The 25323-nt window shown below is 41.5% G+C and overlaps 1 protein-coding gene across 3 annotated transcripts in view; it reads right to left on the bottom strand.

The window, feature by feature from the left end:
• Window positions 1-25323, bottom strand: part of reps2 (RALBP1 associated Eps domain containing 2) — a 240108-nt gene that overhangs the window by 61011 nt on the left and 153774 nt on the right. For all 3 annotated transcript variants that reach the window (XM_063051049.1, XM_063051048.1, XM_063051050.1), the window contains 2 exons: window positions 13423-13571; window positions 9920-10026 (listed from right to left, as the gene is read on the bottom strand). In XM_063051049.1, the coding sequence (XP_062907119.1) occupies window positions 9920-10026; window positions 13423-13571 (256 nt within the window). The remainder of the gene's footprint in view (window positions 1-9919; window positions 10027-13422; window positions 13572-25323) is intronic.

Raw genomic sequence — 25323 nt, 5'->3', positions numbered from 1 at the left:
TGGTAGGCATTCTTGACAACACACACAAAATGCTGGAGGAACTCAGCAGGCCAGGCAGCATCTATGGAAAAGAGTACAGTCAACGTTTTGGGCCAAGACCCTTCATCAGGACTGCTGAGTTCCTCCAGCATTTTATGTGTGTTGCTTGGATTTCCAGCATCTGCAGATTTTCTCTTGTTTGTGTAAGCATTCTTGATGGTGGTACTCAAGTGTATTGACTCCTCTGGTTCTGTAGGTGAAATGTTTGTGGTAGTTTGCAGAGATTTCTTCAAGCTGACCTGGTTGAAATCACCCACAATGATCAGACTGGTGTCAGAGTGCCTTGTCTTGTGACTGTTGATTATAATGTTCAGCTCCTCCAGTGCCAGCTTGACATTTGCTAGGGGTGGAACATACACTGGTACCAAGATGATGAAGGAGAACTCCTTTGGCAGATAGAATGGATGTTTCTTGACTACCAGATGTTCCAGGTCAGGAGAGTAGAACCAACACGTTTGTGCACCACAATAAATTGCCCATGAAGCAAACATCATCACCTCTGCCTTTACCTGATGCTGCCGTCCAGCCCATGCAGTGGATGGTGACCTCATGGCCCACTGTGCTGGAGGTGAGCAATGTCTCTGTGAAGCAGAGTACATGATATCCCTCTGATACTGCAATCTCACCCTGAGGTTTTCAGTTTTATCCTCCAGAGACTGCACATTAGCCAGGCAAATTGCAGGGGGTGGCGGGGGTAGCGTGTGGCTTGGTACTCTATGCTTCTGTTTTACCTGGAGCTCTCCCTGGAACTCATGAGACAGTAGAGACGCTCCCTGAGCTTCCATCTGTTGCACTCAGTCCCTGGGTGCTCTGCAGTCCTGAGTATGTCAGTTCTGAAAGTTTGTAGTTTATTTAAGTGATTTGAACAATGTTGATTCCTGCAGTGTCTGTGGTGGCAGATTTCAGCTATAGCAGTTGTAAACAGGAATACTTAACAATTCCCTTGGGAGCTGCATACAATAAGTCACCCCTCCCTGGTGCTACTTTGGTAGCAGAAGACTGGAGGAGAGCTAATGTTCATTTTTAGAAGGCAACAGAGATAAGCCAGGAAACTTCAGCTCTGTGAGCCTCTGTCAGGGTAGGGAATTATTGAAGAAAATTCTAAGGAATAGCATTTATGTACATTTGGGGCTGATCAGGGATAGACAGCACGGCTCTGTGCAGGATAAACAAATTTGACTACGTCTTTTGAGGCGGTAACTAAGAAAGTTGATGAAGGCAGGGAGATCGACATCATTATTATGGACTTTAGTAAAGTATGTGACAGAGGCCTGCACGGGAAGCTGGTACACAAAATCAAAGGTGAAGACGGCGAGACATGAGGGACTGCAGATGCTGGAATCTGGAGACAGGAGCAAAACTCTAGAGGAACTCAGTGGGTTAGGCAACATCATTGAGAGAAATCGACAGTCCATGCTTTGGGTTGAAGGCATTTTAAACTACTAATTTAGATCCAAAATTAGCTTGTTGATAGGAGACAGAGTCGTGGTGAAAGGCTGTTTTTCTGATCGAGAGTTTGACCAATGGTACACTACAGGGATACTGGAATCTTTACTGTTTATAAAATATATTAATGACTTGGATCATAAGGGAAGCAATTGGAAGGTCTGCAGTAAGTTACAAAGAAGGCATGACTGTGGTTATATTTCATTAGAAGTTTGAGGAGATTTGGTACATCACCAAAGAAACTCACAAGTTTCTACAGATGTACCTTGGAGAATATTCTGACTGCCTGCATCACTATCTGGTATGGAGGGGCCACTGCACAGGACCAATATAAGCTGCAGAAAGTTGTAAATTCAGTCATCTCCCACATGGGAACTAGCTAGCCTCCCCAACATTCAGGATACCTTCAACGAGCAATGCCTAAAAAAAAATGGCATCCATCATTAAGGAGCCCCATCACCCAGGACATGCCTTCATCTCATTGCTACTATCAGGGAGGAGGCACAGAAGCCTGAGTGTACACACTCAGCAATCCAGCAACAGCTTCTTCCCCTCTGCCATCTGATTTCTGAATGGACATCGAATCTATGAACAGTACTTAAGTTTTCTCCCCTCTCTTTTTGCACTACTTATTAAAATATAAATTAAATATGTACTTACTATAATTTATAGTTATTTTATTATGTATTGCAATGTACAACTGCCACATAACAACAAATTTCATGACATATGCCGGTGATAGTAAACTTGATTCTGATGACTAGATGGTGTTGCAGATAACAAGGAAGACTGTCTAAAGCTACAACAGGATATAGATCAGTTGGAAATTTGGGTGGAGCATTGGTGGATGGAATTTAGTCCCAACAAGTGTGGGATGATAAATTTGGGAGGTCAAATAAGGTTTTGACATAAAATAAACAGGAAGACATTAAGGAATGTTGATGAACAGAGGGACCTTGGGGTTCAAGTCCATAGTTCCCTAAAAATGGCAACGCAGCTAGATATAGAGGATAAAGACGACACAAGGGACACTTGCCTTTATAATTCATGGCTTAGAATATAAAAGTTGGCAGGTTATGCTGCAATTTTACACAACACTGCAATTAGAGCATTATTCCGGTCGCCACACTGTAGGAATAATGGGATCATGCTTGAGAAAGTGCAAAGGAGATTAACCAGGATGTTGTCTGGATTGGAGGACTTTACTCATGAAGACAGATTAGACAGGTTGAACTTGTTATCCATGTAGCAAAGGAGAGGCATAGACAGGGTAGATAATCAAGAATCTTTTTCCCATGGTAGTGGTATCAAAATAAGAGGGCTTAGTTTTAAAGTGAGGACAAGGGGCCTTGGAGTATCAGAACGAAGTTTCTTTTACACAGAGAGTGATAGATATCTCGCTGTCAGAAGAGATAGTGGAATCAGATACAGCCACTACATTTAAGAGGCATTTAGACAGACACTAAATAGGAACATTAGCAGGATACATTAATAACGTGGTCAAATAGGATTGGTATAGATGGACAATAAGGTTGACTTAGACACAGTGGGCCAAAGATTCTGTTCCTATTCTGTACAATTCTCTGACGAGAGGCTGTAGGTCTAAATCACATTCCAAAAGCTTGAAAAGATCATCTAGGTCAGGGGTTTCCAACCTGGGGTCCACCAGGCCCTCGGTTAATGGTACGGGTCCATGGTATAACAAAAAGGTTGGGAACCCCTGTGCTAGGAAGATATTACAGTCTGGTACTGGAAGACACTGCACTACTAGGTATGGTTGACTTTCAGATGAAACTGATATCACATCTGGTGTCTTAAAGGGAACACATCAAAATCAGATCCATCATCTTTCTTTTTAAATCTTTTTATTGAGTAAGTATACAAAAAAGGTAAGCCATATAAACATTAATACAATGTTAAAGTATAATAAAATTCCAAAAGATAACAATACCAAAAAGAAAATACTACAAACAATGTAATTTAAGCATAAGAAACCAAAATAACATAATAGTATACTAGATTTTATATATATCAATAGAAAAAAAGAAAAAAAAACCCCCCAAAAAAAAACCCACCGTGCAACTAACTAAAAGCAAAGCAAAGCAATGGGCTAACTTGAAACCAAACAGAGTTAAACTTAAAATCACGTCCTCAATCCCGACCTCCATTAAAACAGTGAAAAAAAAACAAGAAGGGTAAATATTACATTAAATGAAAATATCGAATAAAAGGTCCCCAAATCTGTTCAAATTTAAATGAAGAATCATGAAGGTTACTTCTAATTTTCTCCAGATTCAAACATAAAATCGTCTGAGAAAACCAAAAAAAGGTAGTTGGAGCATTAAGCTCTTTCCAATGTTGTAAAATACATCTTTTCGCCATTAAAGTAAGAAATGCAATCATTCTACGGGCTGAAGGGGAAAGATTACTAGAAATTTTAGGTAGTCCAAAGATAGCAGTAATAGGGTGAGGAGAGATATCTATATTTAATACTTTAGAAATAATATTGAAAATATCTCTCCAAAAAGTTTCCAAAGTAGGGCAAGACCAAAACATATGAGTTAAAGAGGCTATCTGCCCCGAACATCTATCACAGAAAGGATTAATATGCGAGTAAAAACGCGCTAACTTATCTTTGGACATATGTGCTCTATGCACCACTTTAAATTGAATTAGGGAATGTTTAGCACAAATAGAGGAAGTATTAACTAATTGTAAAATCTGCCCCCAATCATCCACAGAAATGGTAAGCCCCAATTCCTGTTCCCAATCTACCCTAATCTTATCAAATGGAGCTTTCCTGAGTTTCATAATAATATTATAAATCATAGCCGATGCACCTTTCTGACATGGATTAAGGTTAATTATCGAATCTAAAATATATATAGGAGGAAGCATTGGAAAGGAAGGAAGTATAGTACTTAGAAAATTTCTAACTTGTAAATATCTAAAAAAATGTATTCTTGATAGGTTATATTTATTAGATAATTGTTCAAAAGACATAAGGGAACCATCTAAAAATAAATCCAAAAACCGTAAAATACCCTTAGTCTTCCAAGTTTGAAAAGCGCGATCCGTAAAAGAGGGAGGAAAAAATATGTTACCTAAAATAGGAATCGCTAACCCGAATTGATTAAGATCAAAAAATTTTCTGAATTGAAACCAAATACGCAAAGCATATTTAACGATCGGGTTAGAGACCTGCTTAAGGCGTTTCGAATCAAAAGGAAGAGATGAACCTAAAATAGAACCAAGTGTATAACCCTGAACAGATTGTAATTCCAATGCTACCCATTTAGGAATAGATAGTATATCCCGGTCAAGTAACCAAAATTTCATATGTCGAATATTAATAGCCCAATAATAAAATCTAAAGTTAGGTAATGCTAAACCTCCATCTCTCTTAGCTTTCTGTAAATGTATTTTACCCAGTCTCGGATTCTTATTCTGCCAAATAAATGAAGAAATTTTAGAGTCGACTTTATCAAAAAAAGATTTAGGAACGAAAATTGGTAATGCCTGAAACACATATAAAAATTTTGGCAAAAAAAACATCTTAACTGCATTAATACGACCAATCAAAGTTAAATATAAAGGAAACCATTTAGATGAAAGTTGAGTAATATGGTCTATTAATGGTAAAAAGTTAGTCTTAAATAAATCTTTATGTTTACAAGTAATTTTAATCCCAAGATATGAAAGGTAATTATTAATCAATTTAAATGGAAATTTATAATATAAGGGAAGATGTTTATTAATCGGAAAAAGTTCACTCTTACTAAGATTTAATTTATAACCTGAGAAAAGACCAAATTGTGCTAATAACTCTAAAACAGCAGGAATAGATCTCTCAGGATTAGAAATATATAAAAGTAAATCATCAGCATAGAGTGATAATTTTATGGGACTTTAATCCCCGAGTTATCCCAGTAATATTTGAAGATTCTCGAATAGCAATTGCAAGAGGTTCTAATGCAATATCAAATAATAGGGGACTAAGAGGACAGCCTTGTCGAGTACCACGAAAGAGAGGAAAAAAAGGTGAGTTTAAAGAGTTAGTACGAACCGAGGCTACAGGGGAGTGATATAACAGTTTAATCCAGGATATAAATTTCAGGCTAAAATTAAACATTTCAAGCACCTTAAATAAATAAGGCCATTCTACTCTATCAAAAGCTTTCTCGGCATCTAAAGAAATAACACACTCAGGAACATTTTGTGAGGGAGTATAAACGATATTTAACAATGTACGAATATTATAAAAAGAGTAACGACCTTTAATAAAACCCGTTTGGTCTTCCGAAATAATAGAAGGAAGTACTTTTTCTAGTCTATTTGCTAATAACTTAGAAAAGACTTTAGAATCAACATTTAATAAAGATATTGGTCTATAAGATGCACATTGAGCAGGGTCTTTATCCTTCTTTAGTATTAAAGAAATTGATGCTCTATTAAAAGATTCCGGAAGTTTACCAAGTTTCAAAGAAGCCTCAAAAACCTTATAGAGCCAGGGAATCAATAAAGAAGCAAAACATTTATAAAATTCAACGGTAAACCCATCAGGGCCAGGAGCTTTCCCCAGATTCATAGAAAAAATAACATTCTTAATCTCATCCATTGTAATGGAAGTATCTAATAAAGAAGACATATCCTGTGAAATCTGAGGAAAGTCTAACTTATCTAGAAAATCATTCATATATTTAGAATCTCGAGGAGACTCTGATTGATATAAAGAAGAATAAAAATCACAAAAGGTTTGATTAATCCCCACATGATCCAATATCAATCGATCATTTTGGTTATAAATCTGATTGATTTGAGATTTAACATAATTAGATTTCAATTGATTAGCCAGCAGCTTGCCAATTTTATCACTGTGAACATAAAAATCACTTCTTGTTTTCTTTAATTGGTTTACAATCGAGGACGAGAGTAGTAAACTGTGTTCCATTTGAAGTTCAGTTCTTTGTTTGTATAGCTCCTCAGAAGGAGCCTTAACATATTTCTTATCAATTTCTTTAATCTTGTCCACAATTGCCATCTCCTCCTGCTTCTGTTTCTTCCTCAAAGCAACGGAATACGAAATAATCTGACCCCGAATATAGGCTTTAAAAGTGTCCCAAAGAGTGTTAACCGAAATATCTTCTGTATGGTTAATTATAAAAAAAAGCTCAATCTGTTCACTCATAAAATTAACAAAGTCCGAGTCCTGAAGCAACAGCGAATTAAAACGCCATTGTCTATTGTTTGGTATATTGGCCATAATTTTAATAGAAAGCTTAAGTGGAGCATGATCCGAAATGGTTATAGAATCATAATCACATTTAATCACTGAAGGAATGAGACGAGAATCAATAAAAAAATAATCAATTCTTGAATAGGAATGATGAACATGTGAAAAAAAGGAAAAATCTTTTTCCTGAGGATGCAGAAAACGCCAAATATCCGTCGACCCAGAATCAGTAAGGAAAAAATTAATCAAATTTGCAGATTTATTAGGTAAAGTCCATGAAGGAGCTGAACGGTCCAAAGCTGGAGATAAACAGGTATTAAGATCTCCGCCCCAAATCAATGAAAACTCGTTCAAATTCGGAAACTGATCAAACAATGATTTATAAAATTCCGGACAATCCATATTAGGAGCATAAACATTAACCAAAACTACTTTTTTATTAAATAGTAAACCACTAACCAATAAAAATCTACCATTCGGATCAGAGATAATATCCTGTTGTATAAAAGTAACTGAGGAATCTATAAAAATAGAGACGCCTCGAATCTTAGCATTGGAGTTCGAATGAAATTGTTGTCCCTTCCAGAATTTGAAAAAACGTAGTCTGTCCCCCCTCCGTACATGGGTCTCTTGTAAAAATAAAATTTGTGCTTTAAGTCTCCGGAACACTTTAAAAACTTTTTTTCTTTTAATAGGATGATTAAGACCATTAGTATTCCAGGAGACAAAATTAATAATAGACTCCATAAATCCTAAAGTCAACCCACAACAGGGAGGATTGACAATAGGCGCGACCCACAAACCCGGAGAGGGAACAGAACATACAAAAGATACCGGGGAAAAGGACGCAACCAGTACTTCAATAATGTATATAGCCCAAAGAAAAACAAACTAAAACGTGAAGCCCCACCCGCCACCCCCCAGCCCAACACCCCAAGGCAAAATCTAAAGCAGACCCGCCAGAAAGAAGCAAGCGCTAAAACTACCCCCATGACTTCCGGTATACGCTCCCTAAAAAAAAGGTATAAATATGAAAAGGATCAGCTAATTGTAAAACAATAAAAAAATAAGTAAAAAAAAGTTAGCTCAATTAGAATACACACAGAACAGAACAAAAGCCGGAAAATATATATTAAAAAAAAAACCACAATAAACCTCAAACTCATGAATAGACACAGCAACAAAAAAAATAGGATTATTAACATAAAGTGATTATAAAAAGCAAAACAGAATAAAATTTAAACAAAAACTACAAAATTTAAGGCCGCACAGGAAATACGTAAGATGACAAAAAGGAAGTAACCACCCAGAATCCCCTGGGAAAAGAAAGAAATGACGCAGTTAAAAAGAAAGTTTAGTAGCCATATTAAGAAATCGAAAGTAAACTTTTCTGCCCAAATAGGGCACAGAAAAGTTAAAACCAACCAATTCACAGCCTCCGATCGACGGAGAAAATTAAAAAGAAAGCAATTAAGATGTTGGAGATGAAAGTTGATCCAGATAACTCTGGGCATCCGATGGAGAATCAAAAAAACGAAGGGCTCCATCTGACATGCGAATCCTTAGACGTGCAGGGTACAGCAGCGCTGGTCTTAAATCCCTCTTATAGAATTCCGACATCACGGATCTGTAACGGACCCGTTGGTCCCAGATTGGTTTACTGAAATCTTCCACGAATCGGAACTTAAGATCCGAAAAATCAATGAAACCTTTAGATCGAGCAAATCGAAACAGTCTCTCCTTGTCTTGAAAGTAATGAAAACGTAAAATAACATGCCTAGGTCTATCTGACCTAGACGAGTATGATGGGATTCTGTGAACACGATCCAGTAGCGGTGGTTGGTCAGGAAATACAGTAGGGAATGCATCTTTTAAAAGTTGGGAGAAATATTTCATGGGGTTGTTACCTTCAGCGGCTTCCCTCACGCCAATCATTCGTAAATTCTGCCGTCGCATTCTAGATTCCAAGTCAGAGTTTTTAAAAGTCAAAAAGTCAAGTTTCTTCTTCATTACATTAATTGTTTCTTCGATTTTCCCCATCTTAAGCTCACTTTGTTGCGCGAATTTTTGAAGATCAGATATAGCCGACTGATGTTCCGCAATACATGTTTGCATCTTATCAATTAAACCGGCAATTTTCTGGAAATTAGTTGAGATTTCCGTATGAATCAGGTCTTTAACAGGGCCTGCAATTTCCGCACGAATCATCTCCCTAACAGAGGTTGGAATTTCCCTCTGAATTAACTCCGCTATCGCTTTCAAAGTCACCGGTGATTCAGTCGGGGGGAGATCCGTAGCTTTCGGTTTAACCGGAGGTTTACCATCCTTGCCGTCTTTCTCGTTCTTAGACATAGCAGATCTAAGTTCCATCCAGTTGTCGGAGAATTCAGTTTAATTCAAAGTATTGTAAGAGTTGATGCCTTAATGGTTAATTAAAGTATAGCTGACCATAGAGAAAAAAAACTCAGAGGTAATGGAGCGAGTCAAGAATGCGACTTCACTCCATGAGCGCTACCGGAAGTCTCCCAGATCCATCATCTGAAGACCAGATGAGGTTTCCCTGGTAATATATACTGAAAATACTATATCTTGAGTATTAATACTGATCAAAATCTGAAAGACATATCCCCTTTTCAAAATGTCTCTCATAACCTCAATCTAAAAGTATTTTTGGTTATTGTTGTTTATGGGATATAAAATGCACAGATAAGGCAATGTATTTACAATGCTGTGAAGATGGTTACATATTAGAAAGAACTAATCAATTTTAAAGCCCTTGTACCTTCCAAGATTTAATATTTTATTACATATTTGCATAACTGTTTAGAGTAAAATGACAAATTTCTGTGTTAATTTATTCATCTTTAAAGATCGGGGGTGTAGATACATCTAAACCCAAAGCATCCAAAAACTGTAATTTTTAAAGGAATATTTCTTGAAACCAACAGCTGTCCTCAGAGTAATCAATCATCTCTGCTTTGCAAGTGTTATAAGGGAATAGCATTTATTAGCTGGATGTTACTCACTGCAATTAAGTTTTGGCACATGGATATGATAAAACAGATCCAAACCCTTTCTTCTGCTTTCTATGATATTTTGAAACATTTATTTGAAACATTTATAGTGGTTCTAACAAATGAAACAACAGTCATTAATTTTCCAAGAGTAGCAATGAAATGTCAATCACTTCTGCAGTCTCACCTCACTGTGGCTCCAGTTTGCCCATTGCTGTTGTACTGGTTGAACTTCAATTGCCAAGTTGCCATGGGAACACAAACATATATCTTTGTGCATCAAAGCTGGAGGTACTAAAATAGAAACACCACCATTGTAAGTTAATGAAAACACACCACCAACAGACAAGAATATCAATGCAATCAAGATGGAGAAGGTTATTCAGTTTGGCACATTTATAAAACCATATTAGAAAGAACTCAGTGAAATCTGCAGTTGTATTGCTGTTTTCTATTGTTGTGAACCTTTTTCTTTCTAGTCTCATTGATGCTAAAATAGCATGATAGCCCTGAAGTCAAATTCCAACTTGAAGTCAAGTTCATTCATGTCCATCTCATTCTAGATAAAGTACAACAGGTCTGGAACATTTGAGACAGAAGTTGGATTTTCTGGGTTGTTTATAAACAGATTCGAAACGTCACCTACTTATTCCTAACACTAAAAGGCTGAAATCTCTGATTTTGTCAAAGAAGCAGAAATAATGCCATTTGTACTTTGAGAGTGGAATTGCTTTCATTGTGCAGCTTGTTTTCAACACACTGACCAACTAATCTCTTGGATACCTGGTAAGCTTGCAGTGAAAGTATGAAGCATTGCTGCTTTATTTACTTGCTCTTGGAAGGTGACCGTCTAAACTGGCATTTATTACCCGTCCGTAATTGCCTTTAAGTGTGTAACCTATTGGACCATTTCAGAGGGCAGTTAAGAGTCTGCCACATAGACAGGAATCTGAAGTCACATACAAGCTGGACCAGGTAAGGATAGTATTCTTCCATCCCCAAACACATACTTTCTTTTTAAAAGGACAATCCAATAGTATCTAGGTTATGAAAATTAGGGCATATATTTTTAAAATTCCTATTTAGTTCAATTCTTGCATTGTTTGTCCAGACCTCTAGACTACTAGTCCAAGAACTTAACCACTTTCTCCAATGTTCACCACCAGTACAGAGTGGCTTTGCTAATCAATTAAGACACTAACTTTATGTTGGTAATATCAGATCTTCAGATTGCATTTGTGAAGAAACATTGGATGGATGAGGAGATTGGGGCAGCTGGATGTGAAGGGTGGGGGGAGTTACAGGAATGATAAAATAGATCATTAATCTATGGGGTTGATGACCATAGATCCCTCAAAGTTGCTGTACAAGTTGACATGGTGATTAAGACATATATTGTGTTGGCTTTCATTTGTTGGGGGACTGAGTTCAAGATCTATGAGGTAATGTTTCACCTCTATAAAACTCTGGTTAGACTGCACTTGGAGTATTGTGTTCAGTATTGTTGTCTCATTATAGAAAGGATATGGAAGCTTTAGAGAGGGTGCAGCGAAGATTTACCAGAACACTGCCTGGATCAGAGAGTGTGGTTTGTGAGGATAGGTTGAGCTAGCTGGAACTTTGGAATGAAGGAGCATAAGATTGACTTGGTGGAGATGTACCAGATAATCAGAATGGACAGCCCAAGATTTTTTCTAGAGGAAGAAATGGCTATTATAAGGGGACATAATTTGAAGGTGATTGGAGGAAAGTATAGGGGGATGTCAGTAGCAGATTTTTTTTTTGAAAGGAAAATGGGTTGTTGTTTCGTTTGGCAGGTGTTTTCTCTTCACACTTCTAATTGGTTTTTGTCCAGCCATTCCTCCAGCTCATGGCCACATTGATGGACCATGGCAAAGCTGTCTCAGATCTTGGTGAGAGGTCATGCTTGGACCACATGGAGGACGTCCTGGTCTGGGAACCACAGGGGCAAGCTGGGGTTTATCGGGCGCTCCATCGGTGTAGTGTTTGTGCTGTTTTGGCCTGTCAACTTCCGAGTCCATATGTGGTGTCCAGTTTTTTTCTGGTAGCTGTAGTAAAGCCCAGGAGGAGCAAGGTGGGTCGTCGAAATGGAGGGTTATGGGGCAGGGAAGGGTTAGATTCATCTTTATTTATTTAGGGAAAGAGCACAGAAGAGCCCTTCTGACCTAACAAGCCCCACTGCCCAGCAACCCACCCATTTAACCCTACCCTAATCACAGGACAGTTTACAATGACCAATTAGCCTATTAACCGGTACATCTTTGGAATGTGGGAGGAGACCTGAGCTCCCAATTAAAGCCCACGTACTCACGGGGAGGAACCTACAAACTCCTTACAGAGGATGCCACTGGAATCGAACTCCGACATCCTGAGCTGTAATAGCATTGTACTAATCACTACGCTACTATGGTGCCTTAATCCTAGAGTTGATTAAAAGGTTAGCACAAAATCATGGACCATGTGCTCTATTGTTCTATGTTCGAAAATCACCTTCATTTAGAGCAGGTGTTTCCAACCTATTTTATGCCATGGACCAATCCCATTAAGGGTTGAGTGATCTTGGCCTTGGTTGAGTGAACTTGGCCTTTTCTCCTTGGAGCAACGGAGGATGAGAGGTGACCTGATAGAGGTGTATAAGATGATGAGAGGCATTGATCATATGGATAGTCAGAGGCTTTTTCCCAGGGCTGAAATGGCTAACATGAGAGGGCACAGTTTTAAGGTGCTTGGAAGTAGGTACAAAGGAGATATCGGGGTAAATTTTTTTTAAAACGCAGAAAGTGGTGAGTGCATGGAATGGGCTGCCAGTGATGGTGGTGGAGACGGATACAACTGGGTCTTTTAAGAGATTCTTGGATAGGTACATGGAGTTTAGAAAAATAGAGGGCTATGGGTAACCTTCAGTAACTTCTAAGTAAGTACATGTGTGGCACAACATTGTGGGCCGAAGGGCCTGTATTGTGCTGTAGGTTTTCCATATCTCTATGTTTCAAAGTAAGCAAGGGGTCTGTGGATCCCAAGGTTGGGAACTCCTGTATGAGTAGGAGTGGAAAAAATTCAAAAGAATGGAATTAAATTAAAATAACAGCTTGTCAGTGAGAAATACAGCATTTCTCACTAAGGAAGAAAAATTGGGATAAACTTCCACCTTCTCAAATCAAAATGAAAAAATACAATTATTAACCCTGTTGAATGAGGAACAATTGAGTATTTCAACAGTCCGGATTACTGCCAATCCTTTCTCTATTACCAAAAGCTACTATAGATCTTTGAAGTCTCCCTCATGAAGTTGGAGTTGTACAACAAACACATCCATCATGAGTTTTTTGCCCATCTACAGCAATCCCATTTGCCAGTGTTAGGTTCGGTAACATAAATGTGACAAAATAAAAACTGCTATGCTTCTGCTCATACCTTAATTATAGAGGATTAGACAATCAGCCTGCAGATAAATGTGGCAAATTTCATTCTATTGGTGTGCTGCATACATGAGTTTAATTTGCCTCCACCAAGTTTGATGGAATAATTGCATCATGCTTTACTGCAGTCATCAGGGGAGACCAACACTGCAACACTAACTCCTCCAAATAGATTTTGTGCATGACTTCTCTCTCCCGCACTTCTTAAAATATGGCTCCCCACTGGAATCACCTTTCATATTCTTCTCACCTTCATTCCTTTGTAGATATTCAGGCAACAGGGTTTCAGGAAGTGTGGCCGGCAGTGAATAGCCATTCTTCCTGGCTACAATGAGGTGAAAGGCAGCGCAGAACTCATACAGTGTTAAAGCTCCATCACAATCCACATCAGAGAGCTCCCTGTGAACATAAAAACAATTAACATTAAGGGCTAAAGACCTCGTCTGGATCAAGAGCATACATGTCCTTTAAGGACTTTAGTATAATATCAACATGATATCCAGAGAAACATTAATCTGTTTTTCTTCAGAAAGGCAAGAATTGTGTCCTCTAAGTTTAAATATTATCCTTGTAGAATATTCAATGCTATTCTTTTGTAGATGCCATTTTTAGAGAGAAAGTACAAAATGTTTTACTCCCAGTAGTTTAATCACAGTCATGTGTTAAGAAGCTCCACAGGACAAAAATAGGATACAAATAAATTAGAGGCTTAAATTAGTCAGCTTGACTGCACTTTCACGTAGCCATATCAAGAAGGGATGGAGAGAGGCTTCACTCCATCGGGGGAAAGTTTAAAGAAAACCTTTGTGCAGAAAACCACATGGCTGTAGTTTGGACTGGAGTAACGGGGCAGTAAAAAAAATACAGTAGGTTGTAGACAGATGGAATCAGCTGTCAGAAGAGGTGGTTGAGGCAACTACATCAGATATAGTTAAGAATTACGTAAAGGGGTACATGAATGACATGAGATTGGAGGGACAGAGGCCAAGTGCTGGGAAATGGGATTAGCTTGATTACACTTCTTGGTTGGCACGGATAGGTATGAGCTGAATGGCATTTCCCATCCTCTAACAACTCTATGACAATGCTGCTATCTGATAAGCCAAGGAGCTGAGAATGGGAACCATTAGGGGAGAGGTGAACAGCAACTGGAACACAAAATACTCTGCAGATACTGGGGTCAAAGCAACACGCACAACATGCTGGAGGAACTCAGCAAGTCGGTCAGCATCCGTGGTAACGGACACTCAACGTTTCGGGCCGAGACCCTTCATCAGGACTGAAGAGGGAGGAGCAGGGGCCCTATAAAGAAGGTGGGGGGAGGGTGGGAAGGAGAAGGCTGGCAGGTACCAGGTGAAAAACCAGTAAGGGGAAGATCAAGACTGGGACTGTCATATGTCGAAAGATTGGAGCGACTGGGCTTGTATACTCTTTAGATTCTGGACTAGTTCCTGAGGATTGGAGGGTGGCGAATGTAACCCCACTTTTTAAAAAAAGAGGGAGAGAGAAACCGGGGAATTATAGACCGGTTAGCCTAACGTCGGTGGTGGGGAAACTGCTGGAGTCAGTTATCAAAGATGTGATAACAGCACATTTGGAAAGCGGTGGAATCATCGGACAAAGTCAGCATGGATTTGTGAAAGGAAAATCATGTCTGACGAATCTCATAGAATTTTTTGAGGATGTAACTAGTAGAGTGGATAGGGGAGAACCAGTGGATGTGGTATATTTGGATTTTCAAAAGGCTTTTGACAAGGTCCCACACAGGAGATTAGTGTACAAACTTAAAGCACACGGTATTGGGGGTAAGGCATTGATGTGGATAGAGAATTGGTTGGCAGACAGGAAGCAAAGAGTGGGAATAAACAGGACCTTTTCAGAATGGCAGGCAGTGACTAGTGGGGTACCGCAAGGCTCAGTGCTGGGACCCCAGTTGTTTACAATATATATTAATGACTTGGATGAGGGAATTAAATGCAGCATCTCCAAGTTTGCGGATGACACGAAGCTGGGCGGCAGTGTTAGCTGTGAGGAGGATGCTAAGAGGATGCAGGTGAGTGGGCAAATTCATGGCAGATGCAATTTAATATGGATAAATGTGAGGTTATCCACTTTGGTGGCAAAAACAGGAAAACAGGATTATTATTTGAATGGTGGCCGATTAGGAAAAGCGGAGGTGCAATGAGACCTGGGTGTCATTATACACCAGTCATTGAAAGTGGGCATGCAGGTACAGCAGGCAGTGAAAAATGTGAATGGTATGCTGGCATTCATAGCAAGAGGATTCGAGTACAGAAGCAGGGAGGTACTACTGCAGTTGTACAAGGCCTTGGTGAAACCACACCTGGAGTATTGTGTGCAGTTTTGGTCCCCTAATCTGAGGAAAGATATCCTTGCCATAGAAGGAGTACAAAGAAGGTTCACCAGATTGATTCCTGGGGTGGCAGGACTTTCATATGATGAAAGACTGGATCGGCTAGGCTTATACTCTCTGGAATTTAGAAGATTGAGGGGGGATCTTATTGAAATGTATAAAATCCTAAAGGGATTGGACAGGCTAGATGCAGGAAGATTGTTCCCGATGTTGGCGAAGTCCAGAATGAGGGGTCACAGTTTGTGGATAAAGGGGAAGCCTTTTAGGACCGAGATGAGGAAAAACTTCTTCACACAGAGAGTGGTGAATCTGTGGAATTCTTTGCCACAGGAAACAGTTGAGGCCAGTTCATTGGCTATATTTAAGAGGGAGTTAGATATGGCCCTTGTGGCTAACGGGATCGGGGGGTACGGAGGGAAGGCTCGTACAGGGCTCTGAGCTGGATGATCAGCCATGATCATACTGAATGGCGGTGCAGGCTCGAAGGGCCGAATGGCCTACTCCTGCACCTATTTTCTATGTTTCTATGAATTTAGAAGGCTGAGAGGGGATCTTATTGAAACGTATAAGATTATTAAGGGATTGGACACGCTGGAGGCAGGAAGCATGTTCCCACTGATGGGTGAGTCCAGAACCAGGGGCCACAGTTTAAGAGTAAGGGGTAGGCCATTTAGAACGGACTTGAGGAAAAACTTTTTCACCCAGAGAGTGGTGGATATATGGAATGCTCTGCCCCAGAAGGCTGTGGAGGCCAAGTCTCTGGATGCTTTCAAGAAAGAGATGGATAGAGCTCTTAAAGATAGCGGAATCAAAGGTTATGGGGATAAGGCAGGAACTGGATCCTGATTGTGGATGATCAGCCATGATCACAGTGAATGGCGGTGCTGGCTAGAAGGGACGAATGGCCTACTCCTGCACCTATTATCTATTGTCTATTTAAACTTCTTCAGGGTAGGCATACCTTGAAGAGACTTCACAACGGAGTAGCGAATCGTAAACACAAAGTACTCTGCAGACGCTGGGGCACCAAATACTCTGCAGATGCTGAGGCCAAACTCAGGTTGGAGGAGCAACACCTCATATACCGTCTGGGTAGTCTCCAGCCCCTTGGGACAAACACTGAATTTTCCAACTTCCGGTATTTCCCTCCCCCTCCCTTCCCCCATCCCAGTTTCACTCTGCCACCTCCCCCAGCTGCCTATCACCTCCCTCATGGTTCCGCCTCCTTCTACTACCCATTGTGCTTTCCCCTATTCCTTCTTCACCTTTCTTGCCTATCTCCTCCCTGCTTCCCCACCCCCACCCCTTGATCTTTCCCCTTACTGGTTTTTCACCTGGCACCTACCAGCCTTCTCCTTCCCGCCCTCCCCCCACCTTCTTAATAGGGCCCCTGCCCCCTCTCTCTTTTCAGTCCTGATGAAGGGTCTTGGCCCAAAACGTTGACTGATCGTTTCCACGGATGCTGCCCGACCTGCTGAGTTCCTCCAGCGTGTTGTGCATGTAACAACTGGAACAGTCACCATATTGGTGGAGGAGTGGGCTGTGGGTAAACTGCAGGTAGTAACTCAATGGAACCAGGAGGGGGAAGGGAATAAAGATGGGTGATGGCCGATTGGAGTGTTTGGTGGAAAGGGAACAAATGAGAGGATTAGTGTAGAATTGAAAGTACAGAGGTGTGGGGAATGTAAATAACCCACAAGAGGAAGTGTTATCTAAAATTGGAAAACAATCTTCATGCTATTGAGTCATAGACTCCCCAGGCAGTGGTCCTCTAGTTTGCAATGGGTCTCACCCTGGCAGTAGAGAAGGCTGAGGATGGACAGGTCATTGAGGGAATGAGAAGATCAACTGAAATGGCATGCATTTGGAAGTGTGGGATAGCAAATACACACTGAGTGTTGGTACTCTGTGAAACTGTCATCTAGTCTGTGCATTCTCTCACCAATGTAGAGGAGGTTACATCAGGAGCACCAAATACAGTAGACAAGGTTGGCAGAGGTGCACGTGAACCTTTGCTTCATCTGGAAGGGTTGAATGGTAGTGAGAGAAGAGGTCCCCTTTTCAGGGCAGCTCGTCCACCTTTGGTCCCCACCTAGTGCTCAGCTCTCACCTGTGTCTCCAAGTAGCTGTAACACACGCAGCAGTCACACCCTGGTAAACCGTCTCGGCAGACGGTCCAAACCAGGTGAGGGTAGCCGACGGGTCTTCGACCCTCGGTGAGGTAGGGGATCTGTCTATCCCAGAGTGTGAAGTCTGGCCCTGGCAGATTGAGTGAAGGAGACCGATTAATGGTCCAACGGTCAAGAAGGCAGGCCCAGCAGGCGTTGTGGAGCACTAAGAGCACAACAAGACACTTAGACATCCTGGTCATCCACTGCAGCAGAAGAGGTCTCCAGCCGTAACGGTTGTCCGTGCCACTGGATCAAGGTCTCTTCTGCCGAGAGAGTGGGATTGCCCCTGTGCAACGGCTGTTCCACTTAAAACTCCACCACGCACGGGTTTCTGCTGTGCAATTCATCTCGTCCAAACTCAACTCGTCAAGCCCTGCGGCGATGGGGGAGTGGCGAAGCAACAGGTGGAGGTGACCACTGCACGTAGGCGGCCTTTGGACCACTGGTCGTTCGTCTCTGTACCCGGGGCAGCAGAGATGTCCGGCAGCATCCAGGGTGACCGGGCAGCCCTTTTTAGGACAGCACTGCCCACCCTCGCATGAGGGAGGGGGTTAGAAAAGGTACCCTAAACATTGCCTGCCCTACAACATCTGGCTAGCTAACGGCGGCTGGTGGATCATCTCCTTAGCGGTCGACATCCATCAAGAAAAACCAATCAAAGAAAACTCATCTTTGGAGCCTGGAACGTCCGCATCTTGCTGGACAGAGACAAGGTGGCAAGGCCTGAAAGACGAACAGCACTCACAGCGGCCGAACTTCACTGTTATCGCATTGACATCGCTGCACTCAACGAGACCAGGCTTGCAGACGAGGGTTCATTACAGGAAGCAGTGAGTGGATATACGTTCTTTTGGAAAGGGAAACCACAGACTGATGACAGGATCAACAGAGTAGGTTTTTGCAATCAAAACTGCTCTGCTGAAGAACATCCCTACTCTACCCACTGGAATAAATGAACCTATCATGAAGTTCCGCTCTCCTCTCAGCAAGTCCTGGCATATCACCATTGTCAGTGTCTATGCAACAACTCTCGTGAGTCCAGATGAAGACATGGAAAGTTTCTACGAGGACCTGGACCAGACTATTCGGACAACCGCCAGCGACAAACTCATCATCTTGGGCGACTTCAACGCTAGGGTGGAGACAGACAGCGACAACTGGGACGGAGTCCTTGGGAGACATGGGGTGGGAAAACTAAACAGTAACGGCCTGCTGCTTCTGAGCAAGCGTGCCGAGCACAACCTGTGCATCACTAACACGATGTTCAGACTTGCAAACACGTACAAAACAACCTGGATGCATCCCAGGTCCAAACACTGGCACCTACTCGACTATGTCACAGTATGCCAGCATGACCTTCAAGATGACACCATCACCCGGGACATGCGAGGTGCTGAGTGTTAGACAGATCACAGGCTGGTTCGGTCCGTCCTCAACCTGCACATAGCCCCTTTGCTTTGTAAGCAACCAAAGACTGTCAGAGTGTCATTCAACATCGGCAGACTGCAAGACCCAGGTCAAGTCCAACGTTTTTGAGATGTATTCAGTGAAAAACTCTCCGGCAATTCAACACTTGTGGAACCTGTTCTGAAAAGTGGACACAGTTCAAAGATGTCATCACGCAGACTGCAACAACTGTACTCGGACTGAAAACCCGAGTGGATCAAGACTGGTTTGATGAAAACCACAAGACTATCTCAGCAGCCCTTCAGGCCAAGAACAAGGCCTATGCAGACTGGCAGAATAACCCCTCATCTGTCTCAAAGAAAGACAAGTTTAAACACCTGCAGTCCAAAGTACAGGCGGAACTGCGAGAAATGCAGGACAAGTGGTGGCAGATAAAGGCTGAGCAGGTGGAACGCTATGCAGATATGCATGCCACCAGAGAGTTCTTCAGCACCATAAAGTCAGTTTATGGTCCTTCTAAATCAGGATGCTCCCCCTTGCTGTCATCTGACGGGTTGAGCCTGATCAAAGACCAGGAAGGACTGCAAAACCACTGGGCTGAACACTTTTCCAACCTACTCAATAGGCCGTCCACAGCTGATCCTGATGTCTTACAGCAGATCCCTCAGCAGCCAGTCCTGGATGACCTAGACCTGCTGCCCTCTACTGACGAGATTGAGAAAGCGATCTCGCAGATGAACTCCAATAAAGCAACAGGGCAGGATGGCATTCTTGCCGAGATCTACAAAGCATTAGGCCCAAATGCCTTACGGGCGTTCCAAGACATCCTGGAAGACATCTGGATCACAGAGGAGATGCCTGACAACTTCCGTGATGCCCTCATCGTGGCTCTCTACAAAAACAAGGGAAGCAAATCAGACTTCGGAAACTACAAGGGTATCTCACTGCTGTCCATCGCAGGCAAGACTTTTGCCCGCATTCTCCTGAACAGACTTGTCACAGTCTCGGAAAGGTACCTCCCGGAGGCGCAGTGTGGCTTTTGGCCGGAACGGAGTACAACAGACATGATACTTGCCGTGAGAAGTGCATCGAGCAGAATAAGCCTCTTTTCTGTCTTCACTGACCTGACAAAGGCATTTGACAGTGTAAACAGGGAGGCCCTCTAGATCATCCTGAGACGTTACGGATGCCCGAGGAAATTTGTGAAGATGGTTCAGCTGCTCCACGACAGAATGGCTGGACAGATCCTTTCCAGTGGTGATACATCAGCTGCATTTGCCATTCCAATGGGGTGAAGCAGGGCTGTGTACTAGCCCCAGTCCTGTTCAATCTGTTCTTCACTTGCTGTCCAAGGTCTGAAGGAGGGAGTGTACATCAGGTACCGATTGGACGGCTCTCTCTTTGACCTTCGCCACTTAAACGCATGGACGAAGTGCCTCCATACAGTCATTCAAGAAACCCTCTTTGCTGATGGCACTCCTGGCACACAAGAACAGTGATCTACAGTTGATGCTGAACAAATTCTCAGACGCTACTACGTCCTTTGGCCTGACTGTCAGCCTGAACAAGACTGAAGTACTTCACCAGCCCGTACCAAACACCAACCCCATAGAACCAAAAATCACTGTTGATCACATCCAGCTGACAATGTAAACAGCTTCAAATACTTGGGAGGCATGATCTTGAGTGATGGGTCTTTGGACAGAGAAATTGACTCCAGGATCAGCAAGGCCAGCCAGGCACTGGGGAGGCTGCGTACCAGAGTGCTCAATCGACACAACGTCCGCATCTCCCCAAGGCTGAAAGTCTACAGAGCTGTGGTCATCCCTTCTCTCCTATATGGATGTGAGACCTGGGCTCTGTACCAATGACACATCAAACAACTGGAGAAATCTCACACGCGCTCCATCCTTGGCAAGACCGTGTCTCCAGCCTGGAAGTCTCGGATCGCGCGGAGTCTACCAGCGTTGAGTCCCTGATCATCAGAGCCCAGATGTGGTGGGCGGAACACGTCATCAGAATGGACGACCACCCTATGCCTCGCCAGCTGCTCTATGGTGAACTGGAGACCGGAAAGAGACCTTAAGGTTGACCACGCAAGCGCTACAGAGACACTGTGAAGGAAACCCTACGCTACTGTGACATCCAGCCAAGGGAACTAGAAGCTGCGGCTGCTGACAGAACCTGCCAGCGAGCCCTGCGCTACGAAGCCGACACCAGTTTTGAAGACTGGCGCTGCCAAAAACTGTCAGAAAACTGTGAGCGCCATCACAGAACAGCAGCCACAATTATTACAACAACGGACTTCCAGTGCCCCCATTGTGCTAGACTCTGCGCTTCCAGACTGGGAATGCAGAGCCACCTCCGTGTTCTTGTTTCTTGATATTACAGATTTTATGTATAAATACATGAATTGCGTAGGTCATCACGATACCATGTTACATGTGCGGGTCTTGCTTAAAATAGACTGAAAGTTAGTCTCACATTCCCGGACTCCTGTGTCTTCCCTTTAATTAGTTTAATGTGTTGAAATTACAAAACATAACATTGGCAACAAGTTTTCTTCAGAAATTGACCCGAGATGGCCACCGACCCATTCAAGTGCAGAGAGACGTTCGAACTAAAAAAAAGTGCAGCGAGAGGAGGGGCAATTAAAAAACAGCACAGCCCATCACATCCAGAGATGGTTGAGTTTTAAACAAAAAGCAGTGCAGCCCATTCTTCAAAAGGGAAGACACATTCGAGTTGAAAAAGATGGCCTTAAACAGAAGAATTCAGGGTTCTCAAAAAGGGAGTACCAGGTAATAATAATCATTTAAAAAAATCAGAAATGGCTGGCTATATCTTAAAGATTGATAAGTTTGATTACACAACGGGTAATTGGCTCATGCATACTGAGCTATTGGAACCGTGTTTTGAAGCAACTGAAATAGCCAATGAGAAACAAGTACTAATTTTGCTGAGTTCGTTGGATTTGAAGTTTGACTGTTCCAACCAAACCAGCAGAAATGAGCTTTGCTGATATTGTCAGAGAAATGCAGGAACACTTAGAACAAAAGTCGTTGTTGATTGCAGAATGCTTTAGGTTTCATCAACGGAATGAAAAAGAAGAGGAGTCTATTTCAGCATATGTGGCTGAATTGAAGAGATTGGCTGAGCATTGTCAGTTTGGCGATTAAGAAAGGTACTAGATGATGCCACAATTGCTAAATACCATGAACCGTTGCCCAGAGGACAAACAGGTGTTGGTGCTAACCTCTGTGCCTCTGATTGGAAAGCATATTGGACCAAGGAAAGACCATGCTGCTCAGAGGCAGTGTGAAAGTGACAAAAGCACAGGTTTGACAGCAACAGTTTTACTACGCAACATATCTGAGAAAGTTTCTGATATGTTAATCAGCCAGTTATATCGCTTGGTTTTTAAGCCGGAAGAAAGTTCAAGGAGTTTCAGGAAAGTTGCAAGCACTTGGCTTTTGTGAGTATAAAAAAAATAGAACCTACTCTGCACGCATTGAGGTTATTGCATGAACTTCAAGTGGGAGACAAAAAACTGCTTGTAAAAGAAGATGCAAAGATCAAAGCCCAGCTGGATGAATGGAGGGCCAAAAAGCAAAGTTAATGGAGATAAGAAAACAGAGAATTCTTTAGATGATGTTGTGGATGAGGAAACCAAAAGGAGAGTTCAGACTATAAAGGGAGCAATATAGAAGGATTAATATGAAAATACTCCGGTGAACTAAATGCACCTTTCCAAGATCAAGACACACAAACTAGAAGGAGGAAAAGGAAGAATAAAGGTTTTCAGAGCTATCAGAACCACTTCCTGCAGACTCAGAAATAATTCCTAGAACCACCACAGAGGAGGCCCCAGAAACTGAAACTGCTTTCACAGCCACAAGTCTCAACTGCCAAGCAGAGTGATCCCCGTTGTCATGAAAGACGTTATCCCTCAAGAGTAAGAAAACCTCCATAGCAGTTAAATCTTTAGCCCTGAATGGGACAATTTAAAATTAATTATGCTGTGGATGTCTGTATATAGTAGTTGTATTATATAGTATATTGTGTATTTGAAAGACTTTATGGCTAAGCAGGGAGGAGTGTTGTGTATTTAATATTTCAATAATATTTGAGTAATCTTGTATATATATGTAGATATAGGTTGATTAAACATTCTTGTTTGTTAAAATAATGCAATACCAGTTATACGTATAAGTTATGTGAATTACATACGTCATCACACTACCACGTGATACGTGTAGGTCTTTCTTAAAGTAGACACAAAGTTAGACCTGCATCCCATACTCTCGTGTCTTCCTTTGAATTAGTTTAATGTTTTGAAGTTACAAAACATAATACTTGCGACAAGGTATTTTGATTGAACGAACTCGGGATGGCTACCGACCCGTTCGAGCGCTGTGAGACGTTTGGACTAAAAAATAATGTAACGAGAGGAATGGAACACAAAATCAGCTACCATGTGATATGTGAGCACCTCGCTTGAAGTTAATCGAAGTTAGACCCTCATTTCAGACTCCCATTTCTTCATTTGAATTAGTCTAATGTTTTGAAATTACAAAACATAACAGAACTCTGGAAGGCAGAAAGGGGTAGGGAGGAGAAGATATGGCTGGTGGTGGGGTTTGGTTGCAGCTGACAGAAATGAAGGAGGACAAATATTCTAGACATAGAAGCTCATAGGGATGAAAGGTGAGGATGAGGGGAACTCTAATCAATTCTGCCTGGAGGGGAGGCAAGGTGAGAGTAGAAGTACGAGAAAGAGGAGAGGAGAGGTGAGAGCAGGCTCCCTCAATCACAGTAGACTTGCCTGTCATCTTACACCACTCCTCAGACCACCAATCACCTCAGACTCCTGTCTCACAGCTTTGCTTTCCCTCTTTATACTGGCCATCTCGCCTCTCCTCTCTCATTTCTGATGCAGGGTTTTGACCTTGACAATTCCATTCCCACAGATGACATGCGGCCTGTCGAGTTCCTCTAACAGATTGTTGCTGTATATTATTTCCTTTATCTCGTGATCTATTAAATCTGGTATGAAATTACTTCACAGACAATAAAACCTATCTGTTCAGAACCTGAAATTAAAACATAATTTTTCTATGACACACTCCAGGTTTAAATAACAGGAAGGAATGCAAGGAAGCAACTGTTTTAATCATGTGAATATTTTTCTCTGACACTTTGAATGTGTGTCACACAAATTTAACCATTTATCTAATTTTCTTTTCTTCAATCGAATTACTAGGCAACTTTTAAAACGCAGGCTTAACCCTTCAGTTTCTACATCTAGATTTCAATATCATTGATCAGCAGAGGGAACAGCTTCCTCATAAATGTGAAGGTAAGTTACTGTATTCTCATATCTCTGTAAGTCCTACAGACTTGTGCAAAGGCAAGTTTATTTCTTATTGGTACATGTAATGAGTTTTTCATGGCTCATGAAATTTGAAAATCAAAGGAATTCTGGTGCACAAAGAGTGCAACCTTCATTAACAAACTGCTTTTTGTTGCTTAAAAATGTCTGTATTTACAAAGGCAATTAGTTAATATAAACTATTTATAAAATATAAAATTATAAAATATTGGGCATTATTGATTTTTTATTTTCTGCATTGATGCTTAAGCACCTTTTAAGCAGCTGACAAAGCTAATTCTGCGGCTGTCTAAACAACTGATGTTGAAGTAGGATCATAATGTTTTACTACAAGCTTGTTGAGTTATTTAATAGATAGGGGTAGCACCAAACATTCTACACACTGTGGAAATATAGAAAATGAATGAGTAAGACTTATTTGGGCTTTGTGTAGATATTGTGATTGGGATGGTCTAAATATCTAAATAAACATCAACTTCTGCCAGAATGGGTACTGGCAGGAACACAAGTGATGTCAATGATAATTCTATGTACCGAGAGTGATGAGGAATTGGGACAATATAGTCAGTTATTCAGACAGCTTCAAGACAGTTGTTGGAGATTGACAAGAGAACGTTGTGAGAGAAATAAATAGCCAAAAAAATATACTGTATCTGTTGCAGTCAAACAGGGTTAACGTTTCAGGATAATGACCATCTGCCAGAAAAGTGGTGGAGTTTTGCAAACTTTCGTGCAATTCACAACTCATGGGTAATCGTTGTTCAACCAAAATTGCCAGCAAGAAAAACGTCTTCTGGCATGGTTGCA

Source organism: Mobula hypostoma, chromosome 6, assembly GCF_963921235.1.
Source record: "Mobula hypostoma chromosome 6, sMobHyp1.1, whole genome shotgun sequence".
Lineage (NCBI taxonomy): Eukaryota > Metazoa > Chordata > Chondrichthyes > Myliobatiformes > Myliobatidae > Mobula > Mobula hypostoma.
Note: the sequence above shows the minus strand (reverse complement) of the source record. Positions and strands in the feature narration are given on the sequence as shown.